Below are 17,422 nucleotides of genomic sequence, written 5' to 3' on the forward strand. Positions count from 1 at the left end.
GATAAGAGCGGGTGTGATTTTTAAAGTTAAAATATATATTGGAACCACAGGTTCTTCTTTCATTTTCTGAAAATTAACAGGTTTAGACATACAAGGTTTTCATCCGACAGCAATGAAATGCATTGTAGAGAGAAAAAACTATTTTCCTGCTCTAAATCTTTTTCCAATATGTTGACTATAACCGCCTTAAGCTGGATGCCTTCAGGTCTGAGAAGATATGTATTGGGACGTGAAATCTACGGGGGGGGGGGGAGTGGGTGGGATTGTTTGTTTTTGTGTTCCTTGCTTTTGCTGTTATGTGTTGTTTTATATGCGTTTTGTTTTCTTTAAGTCATTCATGTTGTTAACGTGTCTTATTGTGATTTTTGTCTTAAAATAAAAAACATTTGATAACAAAAAAAAAGATTCTGCAGTAGCTCTGAGAACTGAAGACTATTTTGGATGTGACTGAGGCAAAGGGAAGTTAGGCAGAGACGGTCTGTCTGTCTGTCTGTCAGTCTGTCTGTCATGCAAGGTTTGCTTTGTATTTTTAGAACATTTTTGTTAAATCCATTTTCCTGTTATTAGGCAAGGCATGATTGCCTAACTCAATTCAATTGAGGGGTTTAGCAAATATGAAACGAATCAATCAAAAGTAAAGACTAGATTATGTATGTACAATTAAAGGGCAATAAAGAGACTCACACTAAATGCTTTTTATTATTTGATTGTTATCATGATCAAAAAGACAATGATGTAAGTCCCCCATTATGCTCACTCTGAGCTGTTGCTGAGCTGATTAAGGTCTTACATTGTTTTATATCAAGGTCGCTTTCAGTGCTGACACTTTCCCTCTCTAAGAGGCTTTGTGTTGACTTGTGATTCTTAATCTGCGCTCCTCTGACGACACGCAGGCCAACAAACTGAAGGCCAAGATTGTTCGCAACACACTGAACCCTGTGTGGAACGAGACGCTCACCTACTACGGCATCACAGAGGAGGACATGTACCGCAAGACGCTCCGGTAACCGTTTACGCGAGACACAAAGGTTACAGGGTGTAACCTTTGCTTAGAGAGGATTGTTTACATTGTATATTGATTACTGGGTCTCTCTCTCTCTCTCTCTCTCTCTCTCTCTCTCTATCTCTCTCTCTCTCTCTCTCTCTCTCTCTCTCTCTCTCTCTCTCTCTCTCTCTCTCTCTCTCTCTCTCTCTTTTTCAGCCATCTGCGTATTAGCGTTTATCCCGTTAGGCCCCATCTATCTCTCCCCTCTTATCTCTTCATCTGTCATTCTTGTCCACCGCTTTCCTCCACTTCATTGCTGTCATTCTCTCCTTTCTGTCTTTATTGATCATTTTGTTCTCTCTTTCTCTCTTAATCCTCAATTTTCTCAGTTCCTTCCCATCTTTGTGATCCCTTGATTCCCTTCAATACCCTTTCTTCAATCATTCAATCTTTTCCGCTGTCTGTCTGTCTGTCTGTCTGTCTGTCTGTCGGTCGGTCAGTCAGTTCATCACGCAGAAGGAACATTTCAGAATTAATTGAGTATTTGTTACAGAACAAAAGTCCACCACCTTCATTCAGGCACACAAGGCCGCCAGCGCACAAACAAAATTCCCATGTGACTCGCCTCTTCCCTCAGGGACAAGCTGCAAGCAAGTTTGTCAGGCTTATGCTATGTCCAGACGAGGACGTATTCTGCGTTACCCGGTCAAGTATGTATCCCCTTTCTGTCACACGGAGACGGCGTTTTTGGGGACTACGGGCCGATTCATACTCTATTTTAGAGCAGAATAAAAGTCGGTTCGGCTCTGTAGAGCCTACAATGTGACGTCATTTGAGGTTCGGGGGGGGGGGGGGGGGGGGGGCGGGTACCTTTCTAAAGTCGGCTCTTCGGTGCTACTGAAATTTTCTGACGAGCCGAAATCATTTCGGCACTACAGCGCTGAAACAGCGGTAAAATAGGAGTATGAATCGGCCCTTAACCGGCTAATTTTGAAACCACCTCCCAAAGTAGGAGGTAATTGGAGCTGAGCCATGCCAGGTGGTCATTTATAATAACTGTCTTTGAGTTGGTAATTAGTGCTTTAGAATGGGAACTTAGGTTTCGCTCAAGACTGGCCTTTGTACTCTACAATAATGTTTCACGTTTGTTGAGATCTGCTAAATATGCCATATTCCAACTATACCAATTATAGAAAACTAATATTATACTAAAGATGAAGAGAGGCCTTTTTTTCCCTTACATGAGACTATTTTTATACATGACGCTCATAGAGTTTCCTCTGGGTAGTAACAATAATTTCATTTCTCCTAAAAACAAGACTAAAAAGGTTTAAAAATCAAGGCAACACAGGCTCTGAGTGCAGGCCGTTGCAGTAAACACAACACACGTTAATATTAATATTATAAGTAAAAGACAACACACGTAACACTAAGTAAAACAACACACGTACTAAGTCAAAATAATATGGAACAAACAATCCATGCAACACAAACCATGCACACAAATAAATAACTGACTGTGTTTACAGCACAGCGACGGCTATGGCTATAGGCTACTCTGACCTACGGAGTACGGACAGCAGCGCAGCATACCTAGCCAATAAGAGGGTTCCTTGAAAGGGGCCAATCAGCGTGTTTCTTTTGGCGGCCAATCAGAGGCAGGCAGGCAGGCCAGGCGGGGCGTGTCTCTGCCTATGCTCGGACACAAACGGAATATACGAGTGTGAGACAAGGACTGAAAGAGAGAGGGGAGTTCACACACGGGTGTGATTTTATATATAAATATTGAATCAATGAAAAGTATTAACAAAAGCTTGTGACTATAAATAATGGTCTATACTCTAAATAAACCAAAACTGTTTTTGTTTATCCAAGATGCATACAGCCACCAGCACACTGTTGCTTTTGTTTAGGATAGTTACTATAGTAGAGCTGTGCTACTCCTGTCAGTCAATGCAAATAGATCCACTGCTTTTAACCCACAACGAAAAGTGGATGAGTGGATGTGTGATAAGTGGAGAAATGACAAGACAAGATGAAATCCATGTGGTGTAAACTGTTGGTCAATGCATGTAAAGAGAAAAACCTGTGTCTCTCACGACGGTGGCTCAGGGGTAGAGTGCCTGGATGGGAACCGCAAGGTTGCCAGTTCGAACCCGGGCTCCCCCAGAGTTAAGTGTCCTTGAGCAAGACACTGAACCCCTAATTGCTCCCGATGTGCTAGTTGGTGCCTTGCATGGTTTCCGCTGCCATCGGTGTATGAATGGGTGAATGTAATGCACAATCCATGTAAAGCATGTAAACACATTAATCATTCAGCATGCTAGCCATGGTTCATGACTCTCGTATTCATACGAGAGTCATGAAGAAACTTCACCCTGTTTTTTGCGCTCGCTGCATTTACAAGATTTCCGTATATATAAACATTCAGATTTCAAATATAAAGTACTCACAATTTGTCCCACGGGTGTTAGTTAGTTGCAGCTCCAGCGATTAGAATTTCTGCATCCTGCGTTGTTTAATAAAAAGAATTTTTATCCGAGGTGTTATTTTGCCATTGGCTTTCAACTACGCGCCCCTAACGGTCGGGAGGAGGGTGGCACTCGGTGTGTTCGATATAGGTACGCTGACCGCCCTGCCAATACAGACTAATAGGCGAGTGCGCTCCCGGTGTGCAACTGTGGATTTCCCAAACGAACCCCGTTTGAAAAAAGTAGCCGGGGAGCTCGGACAAAAATGCTTTTTATTAAACAACGCGGGACGCAGCAATTCTAATCGCTGGCGCTGCTACTAACTAACACCCGTGGGACAAATTGTGAGTACTTTATATTTGAAATCTGAATGTTTATATATACGGAAATCTTGTAAATGCAGCGAGCGCAAAAAACAGGGCAAAGTTTCTGCATGACTGTCATGATAATCATCATGGCAGTCATGTTCCAGGGCTATCAGCATGCATACTCTATTCACATACTGTATGCATGCTCACCACACTCAGGGGTGCAAGGTGTAACTGCTATGGAGCATAATTAACAGCTTCCAAGCTAATACAGCTCAAGAATCAAGAGCACTACACGGTACATACGGTACAAGCAGTGAAATATTCAACTCCTTTTTACTATATATTGACACTTGCTTTGGCAATGTAAATTAGGGATGCTCCAAAAGGGAAATTCTTGGCCGAAACCGAATTTCCTACCATTGCTGTCATGGCCGTACCTTAATGCTACCTGATTTATGGCAAAATAAATGGTTATAGCAAAACTTAACTTAAATAATAATCACTATTATGGGCCAATAAAAGATTTATTCAGCTCTTTTGAATGCATTCATTGCATACACTATTCGGTAATATATTTTCTGCCTATTCAGGTCGAAACCGAATAGGCCGAAAATGCATTTTGAGCCATTTTCTGCCGAATATGTTCTGCGGCCGAATATTCTATGCATCACTAATGTAAATGTATGTTTTCTCATGTCAATAAAGCTCCTTTGAATTTAATTGAAACGCAGCTTTATTTACACTTTATTGCCTAAAGATATGAAATATTGAAAATAAATCTTCACATTTTGAAGGTCACCTCGTTCAGGTAAATGACACCACGTTGTATGTCAAGTAAATTAAACAGGCTTAACCCATTCTGACCGGGCACCCATTTTGGTGTTGGCATCATGTCATGCTTTAGCTATTGAAAAATAGCAGATCTACAAGCTCATAGCGCGCCACCGAGTGGCGCGCTACGAGCTTGTAGGTCTGCTATTTTTGAAAAATCGAAGAACGACTGACATTTTTTTTTATCTGATCTCAGGTCAGAATGGGTTCATCAGACCAGTGTGTGTCCAGTGGAAACCTCGTATGAATCTGATCTCAGGTCAGAATGGCCTCAGCAATGTGGGTCTAGTGATGGAGACTGAAATGGTCAACACCCGCCCAGCCATATCTTCACACGGACCATTTACTGTTAGCCTGCATCTAAAGCCTTGGTAGCCTGTGCATGTCATCAGGCTTTATGGCCCCTGACAACTCATGTGACAAATTGCCTTGGGGCTCATCTCTTCCCCCAATACCTGAGAAACATCCACAATCTACGCAACCCCTGTCACCATAATCTTGTGGAGATGAGGAGGGTGGTGGGATCACTAGCAATCTGCCAGTGGAATTCTACTACATCTCACATCACTCACTGCTGGGTTGGGTATAGTGAAAGCATGCCCCCATGTGGAGGGAAGGGGTACGTTTAACAGAGCACAACAGATTGAAAGGGAGATAATATGAATTTGTAGTGGACTGGGGAGAGATGACTGCCCAGTGCCCACTCCCCAAGAATCTCACATGCTGGTCTTAAATCTAGCAGAACAGGGAAAGGAAATCACACTTTTCTCAACCATTATATATTAGTTATTGTTGTAGTATACAACATGCTGTGTACTCATACAAGGTACTTGTACGTGAATATGCAGTGTACTTGAGATGTATTGTGTACACCTGGAGTGTAATAGACTGACTGTCTATCAGCCACTGAGACATAACAATAACGACAGCTCATAGAGGAAGGTCGACTTTGCTCTATGAGCTGTCTCCAGTGGCTGATAGACAGTCAGTCTATTACACTCCAGGCGTACACAATACATCTCAAGTACACTGCATATTCACGTACAAGTACCTTGTATGAGTACACAGCATGTTGTATACTACAACACACATTAGTAGGCCTATATCCCGTTGTTTTTAAAATGTTCATATATTGAGAAGAAGAAGAACAGAAAAATAGCAGATATACAAGCGCATCTTGTAGATTGGCTATATTCTCAGTATTTGTGATTAAAATAGCCTACCTAGTCTGTTGCTATTTCATCATCATGGGAATTGTTGCCTTCATGCATGCATGGATCGATGGAGTCCATGACCCAGGCCTGGAATCCGCCAACTTCACTGATTCTGTAAAAGCAGTTGTACAAAGTGACATAATTGGAATTTCCTAGGCAAATTATGAAATATTGCAGCTCAGTTTTATATTGCACATTTCCCAGATATCCTTCCTTGGGTTACAAATAAAAACAGTAAAATAAAATGGAATTTTTGGGGTGGTGAATGTTTGACAATGTAAATGATTAGGCTACCATGCAGTGTTGGGGAAATTGATTGATTGATTGAAATATTTATTAACAGTTTGCAGAATTTACAGTACATTTCAAGCACAAACTCAATACAAAGACTGTTAACTGTGAGTGGACGACCCAATTAAGCATTACACTTGTTTACAACAGGGTCCACATTGTTCAATTCATCAAAACATTTAGAGACATACAAATAGACATTTCTATGTAGCTAAAGAACAGAAAGACCAGTTGCTGGTCAGTGGTGTCCATTTTGCCAGCTAAAGAGCAAGTTTCTAAATTTGGATTGCTGCTGCCTGGCAGTGCCTGCTGCTGTACATTTGCCGTTGCACGTGTTGTTGGGACGAGGAGTAGGCTACGGCTAACGCATGAGCGCATGTTCGTAAGTGACTGAAACCACCCGAAAGGCTGAAACACTGAATGAACGGCGTCCTGTTTTATAATCTTACAGTAGTACGTGGTTGACGGTGGTTCATTCTCCGCAAGACCTACCACTGTGGAACTCGGCCGCGCCGGTGTCAACTTGATAGTGTGGCCGCTTGCTGGAGCATTTCCTCGGGGCAGGGAGAAACGTTGCAATGGCCCGGTAAGGTTGTCTTGAAAACGTGCATTATAGTAGGTACACTGACACTGTAGTCTACTATAATGCATGTTTAGCATTGTCTTATTAATTTATTAGATATCGCATACATGATCATATCGGCCTACATCCTACTCTCAGTAGTCAGTAGGCCTACGGGCATGCAGGTTCGAAAAATGTAGGCTGCCACATTTAAAAGCTACCGCTTTTAAAATCTTTGAACCAAACACAAATCCAATCGTAATACGTGTTTTGAATTTTAAACCCGTACTGACTGAAGCCTTGTTTGCCGTCGACTCGCTGTGTGTGTGTGTGTGTGTGTGTGTGTGTGTGCGTGTGTGTGTGCGCGCGCGCAGATGTACGGCAGATGACTACAAAGCAGCTATGTTGCTGAGCGGAGTGGGTGATGCCCTTGGCTACAGAAATCAGCTGTGGGAGTACAACCAGTCGGGGCCAAGCATTCACCAGGTAGAGTGGAGTGGACTAATCCGAAAATCCAGACTATGAATAGAGTTTTGGCTAAAAGCACTACTTGAAAAGTTGCACACAGTAAAAGTACACAGTAAAATATTGAGTGTTAAATGATGAAGCTGCAATCTGCAAGTTACATGAAGTCATGAATGATGCACCCCTGATTCAAACCCAGGTCTTCTCTGGGAAATCAATACACTGGTGGAGATCCTGGCGGTGACGTGAGGTTACCAACACACTAATATAACAGGCAGCTAGGGGTCTCTCCAGCTCAAATACATTGTAAGGTGGGACACCAATGACCAATTTCATCCATTTGAGAGAACCCATTTATCATATTAAAAATTATCCAGACCTATCCGTAAGCAACTCGGATGCTAGACCTAGAATGCCTGTGATCATTTAATTATACTTCGTAAATTTTCATGTATCTCAGGCATAGATGGCTTGCACCGGGAGCTGGTCGATTTGAGTGAAAAATGGTCCTATAGTTTTATATCCATGTGAAAGTTCTGGCACAAAACACGTATTTAGTGAATTATCTCCACTTTTTCAAGAGATGCACACGGACATCTTTCTCTCCGGGCGAGGGGACGTATTTGTAAACAGGACGTATTTGTCAAATCAGTTCATCGATTTTTCCGGTCCCCCTCGCCCGGAGAGATAGATGTCCGTGTGCATCTCTTGAAAAAGTGGAGATAATTCACTAAATACGCGTTTTGTGCCAGAACTTTCACATGGATATAAAACTAGAGGACCATTTTTCACACCACGTCTTTGTAATAATTTAATGGGTTAGTACAAACGGAGCATTCATCACATTTAGGCCGCCCATGTAGAACCCGAACTGAAATTAACCTGTGTGTTCTATGGCTCTGTATGTGAAATACTGTACATACTGTATGTAACAACAAGAGCCGTTCTAGGGCTACTCGGATGCTTGCCGCAATTTGCAACAGCATTGACAGTCCACACATCCATCCTGATTGTCAACATTAAACTCACCACCATTGCAATTGTACATTGGAATTGGAAAGCTTGAATTATCCTCTATATCTGAAAAGTTTTTGTTTCATAAAAAGTAGACTTAGAATATGAGCTACTTTATATCAAGAAATTCCATGCATGTGATGTATTGGAGTTTGGAAGTGCTCGTTTTCAATAACGCTACCTCCACCTGCCTCCTGCATTATGTACAATTTCAGAACGAGTGGTACGCACTACGCAGGGCCGTTGAGTGATTTCCAAAAAGCGCTTCCAAACTCAAACACTTTGAAAAATAATCACCTGCACGGAATTTATTGCCAGAAAGTAGCTCATCATAACATGTCTATGGTGGATTATTATGAAACCTGCGAAACAAACACGTTGCAGATAGAGGATAATTCAAGATTTCTGTACAGCTGCAATATTGGTGAGTTCAACTTATTTACCATAATACAATCAGAGAGATAGGACTTTTGTGTTTGGATGAATGAGCTGTCAATGGGAGATACTGAACATGAACAAACACTATAATAATGATTACTAATATGGGAATGTAGAGAAATTCAACACTTGAGTCTTGAATGAAAAAAAATGAAAATCACTCACTCACGCAGCTTTAATTTAACTCTGAGAGTATACAATGAACCGAATGCAGACTCCGTCAGGGTTTTACAGTGTAGGCACTTGTACATGCCTGTATAAGCAAATACTTGATATTGGTGTATTTGGCTCGAAGTGAAAACATTTGTGCTCATATTGTTTTCCCATTCCTATGACAGGAGCTGAAGGAGCTTGGTGGATTGAAAAACATCAAGGCTGAGCTTCCTGATTGGCCAGTGAGTGATGACACCGTGTTGCATTTGGCCACAGCAGAGGGACTGGCCACTGGTGAGGTGTTAATTGTCTTCGATCCAGCCAGGGTTGATTGGATTGATTTGCTCTCTGATTTAACTCTAATGAAGCCTTGTGCTGACAAAACACAAGTCTCATTCCTTACGGGCCTAGCCTACAATGTTTCATATCCTTTTAATTATCTTAGGTCAATTCATTGTAAGTGGAAGGTGGTACAAATTCTACTTAGAATTTGGAGTGACATATGGCAAAACAGCCTCTAGTCTGTTAACAGATTTGCTAAGCCTTTACATTAGATTTGAATTTTTTTGGCATTCTACTGATGGCCTAATTTAGTGTGTGTGTGTGTGTGTGTGTGTGTGTGTGTGTGTGTGTGTGTGTGTGTGTGTGTGTGTGTGTGTGTGTGTGTGTGTGTCAGTATAGGAGGATGTTTTATACCAGGGATTTCCAAACCTTATTATATGTTGTTTAAAGTTGGCCAAGGCTCCAAAAAGTGACAGAATCCAGCAATACCTTTTAGGGTGTTTCATTTCTCCCCGGCCTGACAAACAAAAGAAACACTGAAGACTAAACTTACAAAAGACAGAAAATTACTTGAAAGCCAATAGGAAACCAAACCCAGAACTTGAGAAACTCTATTAGGCTATAAACTCTTCCAAAAAGGGACCCCTAGCAGCTCTCCCTGGATGTTACCTGCTTGTTGCCCCAGCCACTACTGAACCTCGGCATCCTGCAGCCTCCCTTTTAGACTGGGTGAGGCCATACCAAGACACAGAACTAATTGGTAACCACTTAACTCAAATAAGGCAAACTATGGCCCATGACTTACACAATGACTTAGTTTAACTAAACCAATTCAAATACCTTTCAGATACATTACCCAACATCAAGATAAATAGAAAACCTAACACAAGAGCTCTTGTAACACACAGACACCCCTCCTGCTCTATAGCACTTGGTACCTTCCTCCACTCAGTCAAGACTAAAGAGGATCACCAGCACTGCCAGGTGCCAATCAAACACCCATGACAACCAACATATATGCTGTGACAATACCTGCAAAGTACTTGTTCTCTTTTACAATTCACTGTGAGTTACAACAATAAAAATATGCACTCATGTCCATTTCAACCGTTTTCCAAGTCGGCCAGCAAGGTTAGTTAAATGGGTGAAACTGTCGTTTAGGTGTGTGCATTGTTCTCCATCCCATCAGTGTATGTGTGTATAGGGCATGGGCTGCCCCGTGACATGTTGTCAGTTAAGAACGAGCACACCATTCAAAGGGTGACCGAAAAGAACATGGCAGCAGCGTCCATTGAAGTTCAATGGAGAAGTGGCGCCATGTTATAATCGGTTCCTCAAGCTTTATATATATATATATATATATATTCCTCTTGCTGGGCTCCACTTTGAAAACATGTTTACATTGCCTGTAGGGAAGGTAGGGGAAGAGCTCTTGCACGAGGTGGCTGGTCGCTATGTCGAGGGCATGAAAGACATGGAAGGCAGGAAACCAGGGCCTTCGAGCATCCTAGGTGAGACAGAAATACACATTTAAAAAAGAAATCGAGTGTTTCAATAGGTTACCTTGTGCATGAACAACAGAGTAGTGAAACGCCCCCATGCTTTCCCTTGTTTTCTCAGGAGTGTCTCAGCTTCGTCCTGGAGAGGAAGAGGGCTTCAGAGTGCCCTATAACCCTGAGGGTACCGGCTGTGGGGCGGCCATGAGGTCCATGTGCATCGGGCTTAGGTTAGACATTTTGTCCCCTGCTGCATCGTCGTGTATGTGCATGTATCAACTTCGCTGATTTGCCAACCGATCTGTCGGTTTCATGGATTGGGGAAGCTTTGCGTCATGTTTGTGCCGCTTAGCCAATATACCTTAAGTCCCCGATTGGCCAATATAAACCCCTGCTTCATTTGTGCTGCGTTGCCAATATAACTGGCTGTTTGCAATGATACAGAAGGTATGAAAACTGGTCATAGTGAAGAAAGCGAACCCCTAGTGGGCTGGTGCCGGTCTAGTAGTTATAATTTCGGAAAACAGATATGGAGAATGTCCTGAGAAGGGTATTTTATACAGAAATGTCAACCACTAAATTAAAAAAAGTAAAGGTGATTTTGTTGTGACTTGTGACTGAGTTTAGTTTATTTTTAGAATGTGGTTATACATTTCTCTCACGGGAGAGGTCAAGTATGGTATTCCAATAGAATTAGATTTAGGATATTAGGACAGTTTATTCTACACTGCATGATAATGTCAATGCTCTAGGAGTTCTATCTAATTGCTTTTTGTATCTAGCAGACTCGTTTTAGACACCCAGTACTTCTTTAAGGGTCAGACAAGATTTTGCCTAGAAAATCTTACTCATATTTTAGTGCCTGTACGTAATGCCAATAACGGCACACAAAATGTAAAAATACTATGCAAAGTTGCAAACTATAAACTAGTCCACGGTGAAGAACCTAGGGGTTCTTATCAATTCCGAGCTGAATTTTAATGCACACATTGATCAGGTCACCAAGACTGCCTTTTTTCATCTTCGAAACGTATCACGAGTTAGAGCATACCTGTCTTTAGACGATGCCAAAACATCCATGCCTTTGTCTTCTCTCGACTTGACTATTGTAATGCCCTCTTGTACTCGTTTATGAAGCTCTTAATGGTCACATATGTCTCTAACCGCCCCCCTCAGGTCCTCCACTGCTGGCCTACTCGAACTCCCTAGAAGGGTGGCTACTAAGAAATATGGCGAGGCAGCCTTCTGCTTTTATGGGCCAACAGCCTGGAATAAACTGCCACTACAGCTCAGACAGTCGCCCTCTATAGACATTTTTATTTACCGTAGTTTCCGGACTATAAGCCGCTACTTTTGTCCCATGCTTTGAACCCTGCGGCCTATACAACGGGCTCTATGGCCGGTCCACACAACACCTGCAGCTTATGGTCCAGTGTGGCTTGTATATGTACACATTTGTTTTTTCCCCTAAATTTAGCGGCGCGGCTTATATTCAGGTGAGCTTCATAGTCCGGAAATTACGGTATTTCAATTATAATTTTTATCCCACGATTTTGCAACCCATTTTATTCACCTGGGCGCTACACTTCCTCTGCCAACCTGGGGGGGGGGGGGGGGCAGCGGAATGACCTCATGCTTCCTTTTATGCATGAGGAGTCCAAGCTGCTTCTTTTCACCTGACGGGGGAATTTCCCCGGCCTGACGTAGTGCGTGGAAGGAACACGTTATTCCGACCAGTTCCTTTCCCCTCCATCAGGCGGCTTGCCAGGGGGAGGTAGTTTAGAGACCAGGATTACTGCATGTTTTTGTGAGGGTACCTACCCTAGGGGACACGGGGAGAACATGCAAACTTAAGACATTTTTAAGACACAGCTTAAAACTCATCTCTTCACTCTTGCTTTTAGTTGAGTTTTAAATCTCTGTTCATATTTGTGTACTGGTCTGCCACTGTTTTATTGTCTCCACCAGGCCGAAGGCATGTGGGGAGAGTATGTTTTGCACTCCGTCCGTCCGTGTGTCCGTGTGTCCGTGTGTCCGTGTGTCCGTGAACAGCTAATCTCGGCCACCGTTAACCCGGTCGATGCCATATTTTGCACACACACTCCCTGGATGCCAACCATGAACCTCTGCCCCAAACTTTCCAGAACGGCCTGTTATAGCGCCACCAGGAGGCCGCTTTGTGCAAAACAAGTTTTTCGATGCCATATTTTCCACACACACTCCCTGGATGCCAACCATGAACCTCTGCCCCAAACTTTCCAGAACGGCCTGTTATAGCGCCACCAGGAGGCCGCTTTGTGCAAAACAAGTTTTTGCACAGTACACCTACAGATTTTGTCCAAACATCACGCAAATTGGTACACAGTCTCTCTAGAGCCATTCAACGAAACGGGTCTTTCACATTTATCAGACTCCATCCTGATTGGTTAAGATTGGCTTCCAAAGTTCACAGGAGTGCTCAGTTTCAAACAAAATGCTGCAAATCATGAACACATCGCGCGATTTCCGTGAAATTGTGCACCCACATTCCCACTAGGCCGAGGACAAAATGCCACATGAACAATTTCAACTCAGCCTCAAGGTGGCGCTATAACTGGCCGAAAAGTGTTTTTACCTCTAACTGCACGGATCTGTGGATAACCTGGTGGAGACCTGTGCCCGGAAGGGCACTTTTTCTAGTTCTCTTTGGTATTGTCCTATTGTTTTAACTGCCTGCCTGTTTTAATGTTCTTGTTTATCTTTTTATTATTTTTATTCTGCTCTGTGTAAATAAAGTTTATTATTATCATTAAATATAATTGGTTATATTATGACCTCAAGTGCCCAGAAACTGTGTCCAGCCTCGAAAGCGTTCGCAGCCCACCCATCTGATCACTTAAGTTCAGTGTTAAGTGGTCAATAAAGCTGTTATTGCTTTGCTTTGTCTCTGTAACTTGTCTCCCAACAGGTACCCGAAGCCTGACCAGCTGTTGTCACTCGTGGCTGTTGCCGTGGAGACTGCCAGGATGACCCATCCTCACCCCACGGGTTTCCTGGGAGCTGTGGCCTCAGCGCTGTTCACCGCGTACGCCGCCCAGCGACGGCCAATCACCACTTGGGGCCTGGGACTGATCAACGAGGCATGTCCCATCGCCAAGGCCTTCGTCCAAGGTCGCGGCTACGCCGTGGAGGAGGTGCTGAGAGACTGGGGTTACTTCTGCGAGAAATGGCAGTGGTATGGTCAGCACAAGTCATGAGCTGCCGGGGGGGGTTATGTGAAGGATCCAGCTCCAGGCACTGAATGACAATGAGTCAATAATCTCTTTAAGGCTGAAGGCTTAATGGAAGGCTTAATAGACTTGTGGCATGACATTCGGTTTGAAATTCAGTTCAATAACGTGACCTTATGGTTATTATTTCCAAACCACGTAAACATCGCAGACACTCGTGGGACGAAAGGATAAAAGACACATCGATTGCATAGTTCAGGAAGTCAACTGAATGCATACATACAAGGGGTTTGATTCCTCCATGGCATCTCTGGTTTGGCAGGGCACTCCAAAGGACACAAGTAACCATGTGCAGGGGAGGGAAGCCAGCAGGGGAGTGATAACATGTCCACTTGCATTACATTCTCCCGGTGAAACTCCTCGGTGCCAGGTCTGGGGCAATCCGGAAACCCATCGTCAAAAAACACCCTGTTTTCCTTTCCTTCCTGTTATCCTGTTTGCCTCTGGGGGCAACGCCAAACAGAATGTGGATAGCAGGATGTTGCCCGTTTGCCCTCCTCTTCCGGTGGGGTGCCTAGTGTAGCTCTTCTGTTCTGTTCTTGAGAGATTATGTCCGGCCCATCTGGGGAAAATAACTGACACACAAACATGGAGCCAGGCAATAAAAATCATACATGATTACCAATACATAAAATGGATACATCTATCTCTTCACTACAGTGTGAGTTTCTGTAGGAGCCCGTATTGATTGAAGGGTGGTGAGACTGAATAGGACTTCGATTAAACGTTTCATGGGATTTGGTCCACAGCACCTCCAGAATACTATGCACGCATGCCTGGTTTAGGTTGTGCGACTCTGTTGCGCATCAGGCTGCAGGTTTACGACGTCGCAAACATTTTTCAATCTCACCAGCAGAATCAACCACATTACTAGGCTAATGAGATAGTTGACCGACTTGACAATTATGGTCTTATACTTGGTCCTATATAGTGTGAGTCTTTCACTAATGACTGTTTTTCTTGTGGATAATATGCCTTGTTGTAATCTCTACCCTCCACCCCCATCAAGGTACCTGGACACGAGGGGCCTCAGCAATGGTGTGGGACCCATGTGTGTCCCTGAAACCTATGGGCCAGCAGAGAGGGATGAAACCTATAAGACCTTCAGCCTGTCGGGCTGGGCAGGACGCAGCGGCCATGATGCTCCAATGATCGCTTATGATGCCTTGCTGGGGTCAGGCTCAGACTGGGAGGAGCTTATGAGCAGGGCAGGCTTCCATGGAGGTCAGAATTTAAAGACAAGATAATTGCTTTTTTTTAACCCTAGCATCCCTATTTTGGGGCGAATATTCAGCAATAACATTGCGGATTGGCAGTCTCAGAACACCATGTTATTTTCACAAAGAGATTTGGTGTAGAGAGAAATACGGACCTAGTAAATAGACCTGGGGTACCCCTGTCAAAGAAGTGGTTAATTAACCACACACACACCTTTTTTACCCTCTTGTACGTCGACAGCACAAGTCCTTTCATACATCCAGAAGACATTTCTACAGAAAGAGCCATGTTTTTTTTTTCATTCTCTGACATCCTTGAAAATTGCATCATGCACTCAGTGTTAGTGTTGACTTTGTTATAATATATCTAGAGGGCAGACTGTCCAACCTTTTCATTTGAATGAAAGTTGCGCATGAAGCATCCAGAGGTACCTCTACTTCCTGGAATGGCTCAATGTATATGAAATGGAGTCAATGAGAGCTCAGTGACAAACACTATTTCTGAATGACAGATCTTTTGTAAAGTAATCACTTCTGGCAAATAACAGAAGACATACCGGTAACATTGTCTGCTGTGTTGCTTTTCAATGTGTACAAGGGTAATTTTATAGAGGTATCTAAAGAGCAAAAAGTGCGTTTCTGAATGTGCCGCGAGACCGTCCACCGTTTCCTGACTGGCAGCCAAATCTCGCTATTACCCCGAAACAAACGATACATGCTGCCGTTTAAATCCTCAAATAAAATGTACTGTGCACATCGAAGCGAAACGAACTGTGATAAGTCTTCTTTTATATGCCTGAACCGTTTATATGACACAGGTCAATGGTCCATAAATAATGTTCGTTATGAGCTGGTCCAGCTTGCTCCAGTCACTGCTTTGTATTCATGTAACTTCCGGTGCGAGATTTGACTCCCATGAAAGTGTCATGGCGCAGCTGTTCTACCGCGGTTGTGGGGCCAATGGACCATTTGGCTAGTGTGTGACACTGACCTGTAACTGAGACCTGTAACTGCTGAAGTCGCTGTGCAACTTGATAAGAGTGACAACTATTAATGTTTGAAAATAAAGTGCTTCAGTCTGTTGAGATATTAAACGGCTTACATAGCTTTCACTTCCTTTGAATACAAAGCAGCCTTTCTGGAGAACCTCAAAGCAAACTTCAGTCCTCTTCTCATAAGGATGAATGATAGAAGTAATACAAATGGATCGACATTTACAAAAGGCGCTGTTGAAATAACCACGCGAGATTCACTGAATGAAAAGATAGCCATTAAATAATCCTCTTGAATTAAATAATCCTCTTGAATTAAACCTGTTCTGTTCAAACTCATTGTCTGTGCCCTCTCCACACCCAGGTGACAGTGACAGCACTGCAGTGATTGCCTGCTGTTGCTGGGGCCTCCTCTATGGAACCCGCGAGGTCCCCGAGGGCAACTACGTCAACCTGGAGTACAGGGAGCGACTGGAGCGCAGCGCCGAGCAGATCTACGCCCTGTCGCACTGCTGAAAGAACACAGCAGCCCCGATCCCCGTTGCCACAATGTGTCTGGAGGAACACAGACACTATTGTAGAACGACCTGGTGCACTTGATCTGGGTTGCAGTCATTGAGTAACAGTTTGTGGCAAGTGTGGCATTACTCTACCTAGAACCATGCTGTCCCACTGACCCAGAAAACATGTTCTGCACAGCCATAGCAAAAAGAGCTACTCACTTAAGACAAGTCACTAGAGGGAACTCTTACTGCCAGACAATTTCATAACATGTAGTGTTTTACTAAAGGGTTGAATCAGACCATCCCCATGACTAAAACTCATTTAACCCCTTCCCAATATCAAGTTCTCCCCCATGGAAATTCAATGATCTGATGTTGTAGAGGTTTATTCCTAGCCTGGTAAACGCCTCCTCCTTGAACTTGTTTTAGTTATAACAAGGGAGTGGTTTACCAGGCTAGTTTATTCCCTCAAATATTAATGCAGCAACAAATGAGTTTGTTAATAAATGTCATTTTAACCAATCTGTGTGGCAGAGTATGTTAATGCAGCATAACTGCAGTGGTAAGAGGTGGTCTCCCTGCTATTCTACTGCAGTGTGGTCAGGTAGGACAACTACTGGTTGATTGAGGTATTGCATGAAGCACACGTTGTATAATATCACCACAGGGCCTGGTCTGGGCAGTGGTGGGTTCGACTCCCTAGCCCGATGGCCTTTGCCAGGTGTCTCTCCCCTCTTCCCGTCTGTCTACTGTTCACTATCAAAGGCATAAAAAGCCCCCAAAACAAATCTTTAAGCTCTACAAGCTTGTAGATATGCTAAGAAAAAGAGATCACCCACACAGGCTTACCATTTTAGCTCAACTGTAGTTATTTCCCCCCCCCCCCCCCCACACACACACACACACAGTACACCACAAGTGCGAGAGA

General features: G+C 43.4%; 1 protein-coding gene across 3 annotated transcripts; it reads left to right on the forward strand.

Moving 5' to 3' along the window:
* Nucleotides 1-6,412: 6,412 nt before the first annotated feature.
* Nucleotides 6,413-17,016, forward strand: adprh (ADP-ribosylarginine hydrolase). 3 transcript variants are annotated; one of them, XR_014570592.1, is made up of 9 exons: nucleotides 6,413-6,689; nucleotides 7,040-7,151; nucleotides 8,921-9,029; nucleotides 10,430-10,528; nucleotides 10,638-10,743; nucleotides 13,461-13,727; nucleotides 14,792-15,006; nucleotides 16,356-16,877; nucleotides 16,949-17,016. XR_014570592.1 is itself a non-coding variant. In XM_083787809.1 (9 exons), exons 2-9 carry the CDS (start codon nucleotides 6,682-6,684, stop codon nucleotides 16,505-16,507), a joined length of 1,068 nt encoding a protein of 355 aa, XP_083643935.1. In that variant the 5' UTR covers nucleotides 6,446-6,486; nucleotides 6,593-6,681; the 3' UTR covers nucleotides 16,508-17,016. The 3 variants fall into 3 exon arrangements, 2 of the variants coding, with proteins under 2 accessions (XP_083643934.1, XP_083643935.1); XM_083787809.1 differs by having other exon boundaries at nucleotides 6,446-6,486; nucleotides 6,593-6,689; nucleotides 16,356-17,016; XM_083787808.1 differs by having other exon boundaries at nucleotides 16,356-17,016.
* Nucleotides 17,017-17,422: the final 406 nt, after the last annotated feature.

This window comes from Protomyctophum parallelum (genome assembly GCF_964188405.1).
Source record: "Protomyctophum parallelum genome assembly, chromosome: 17".
Lineage (NCBI taxonomy): Eukaryota > Metazoa > Chordata > Actinopteri > Myctophiformes > Myctophidae > Protomyctophum > Protomyctophum parallelum.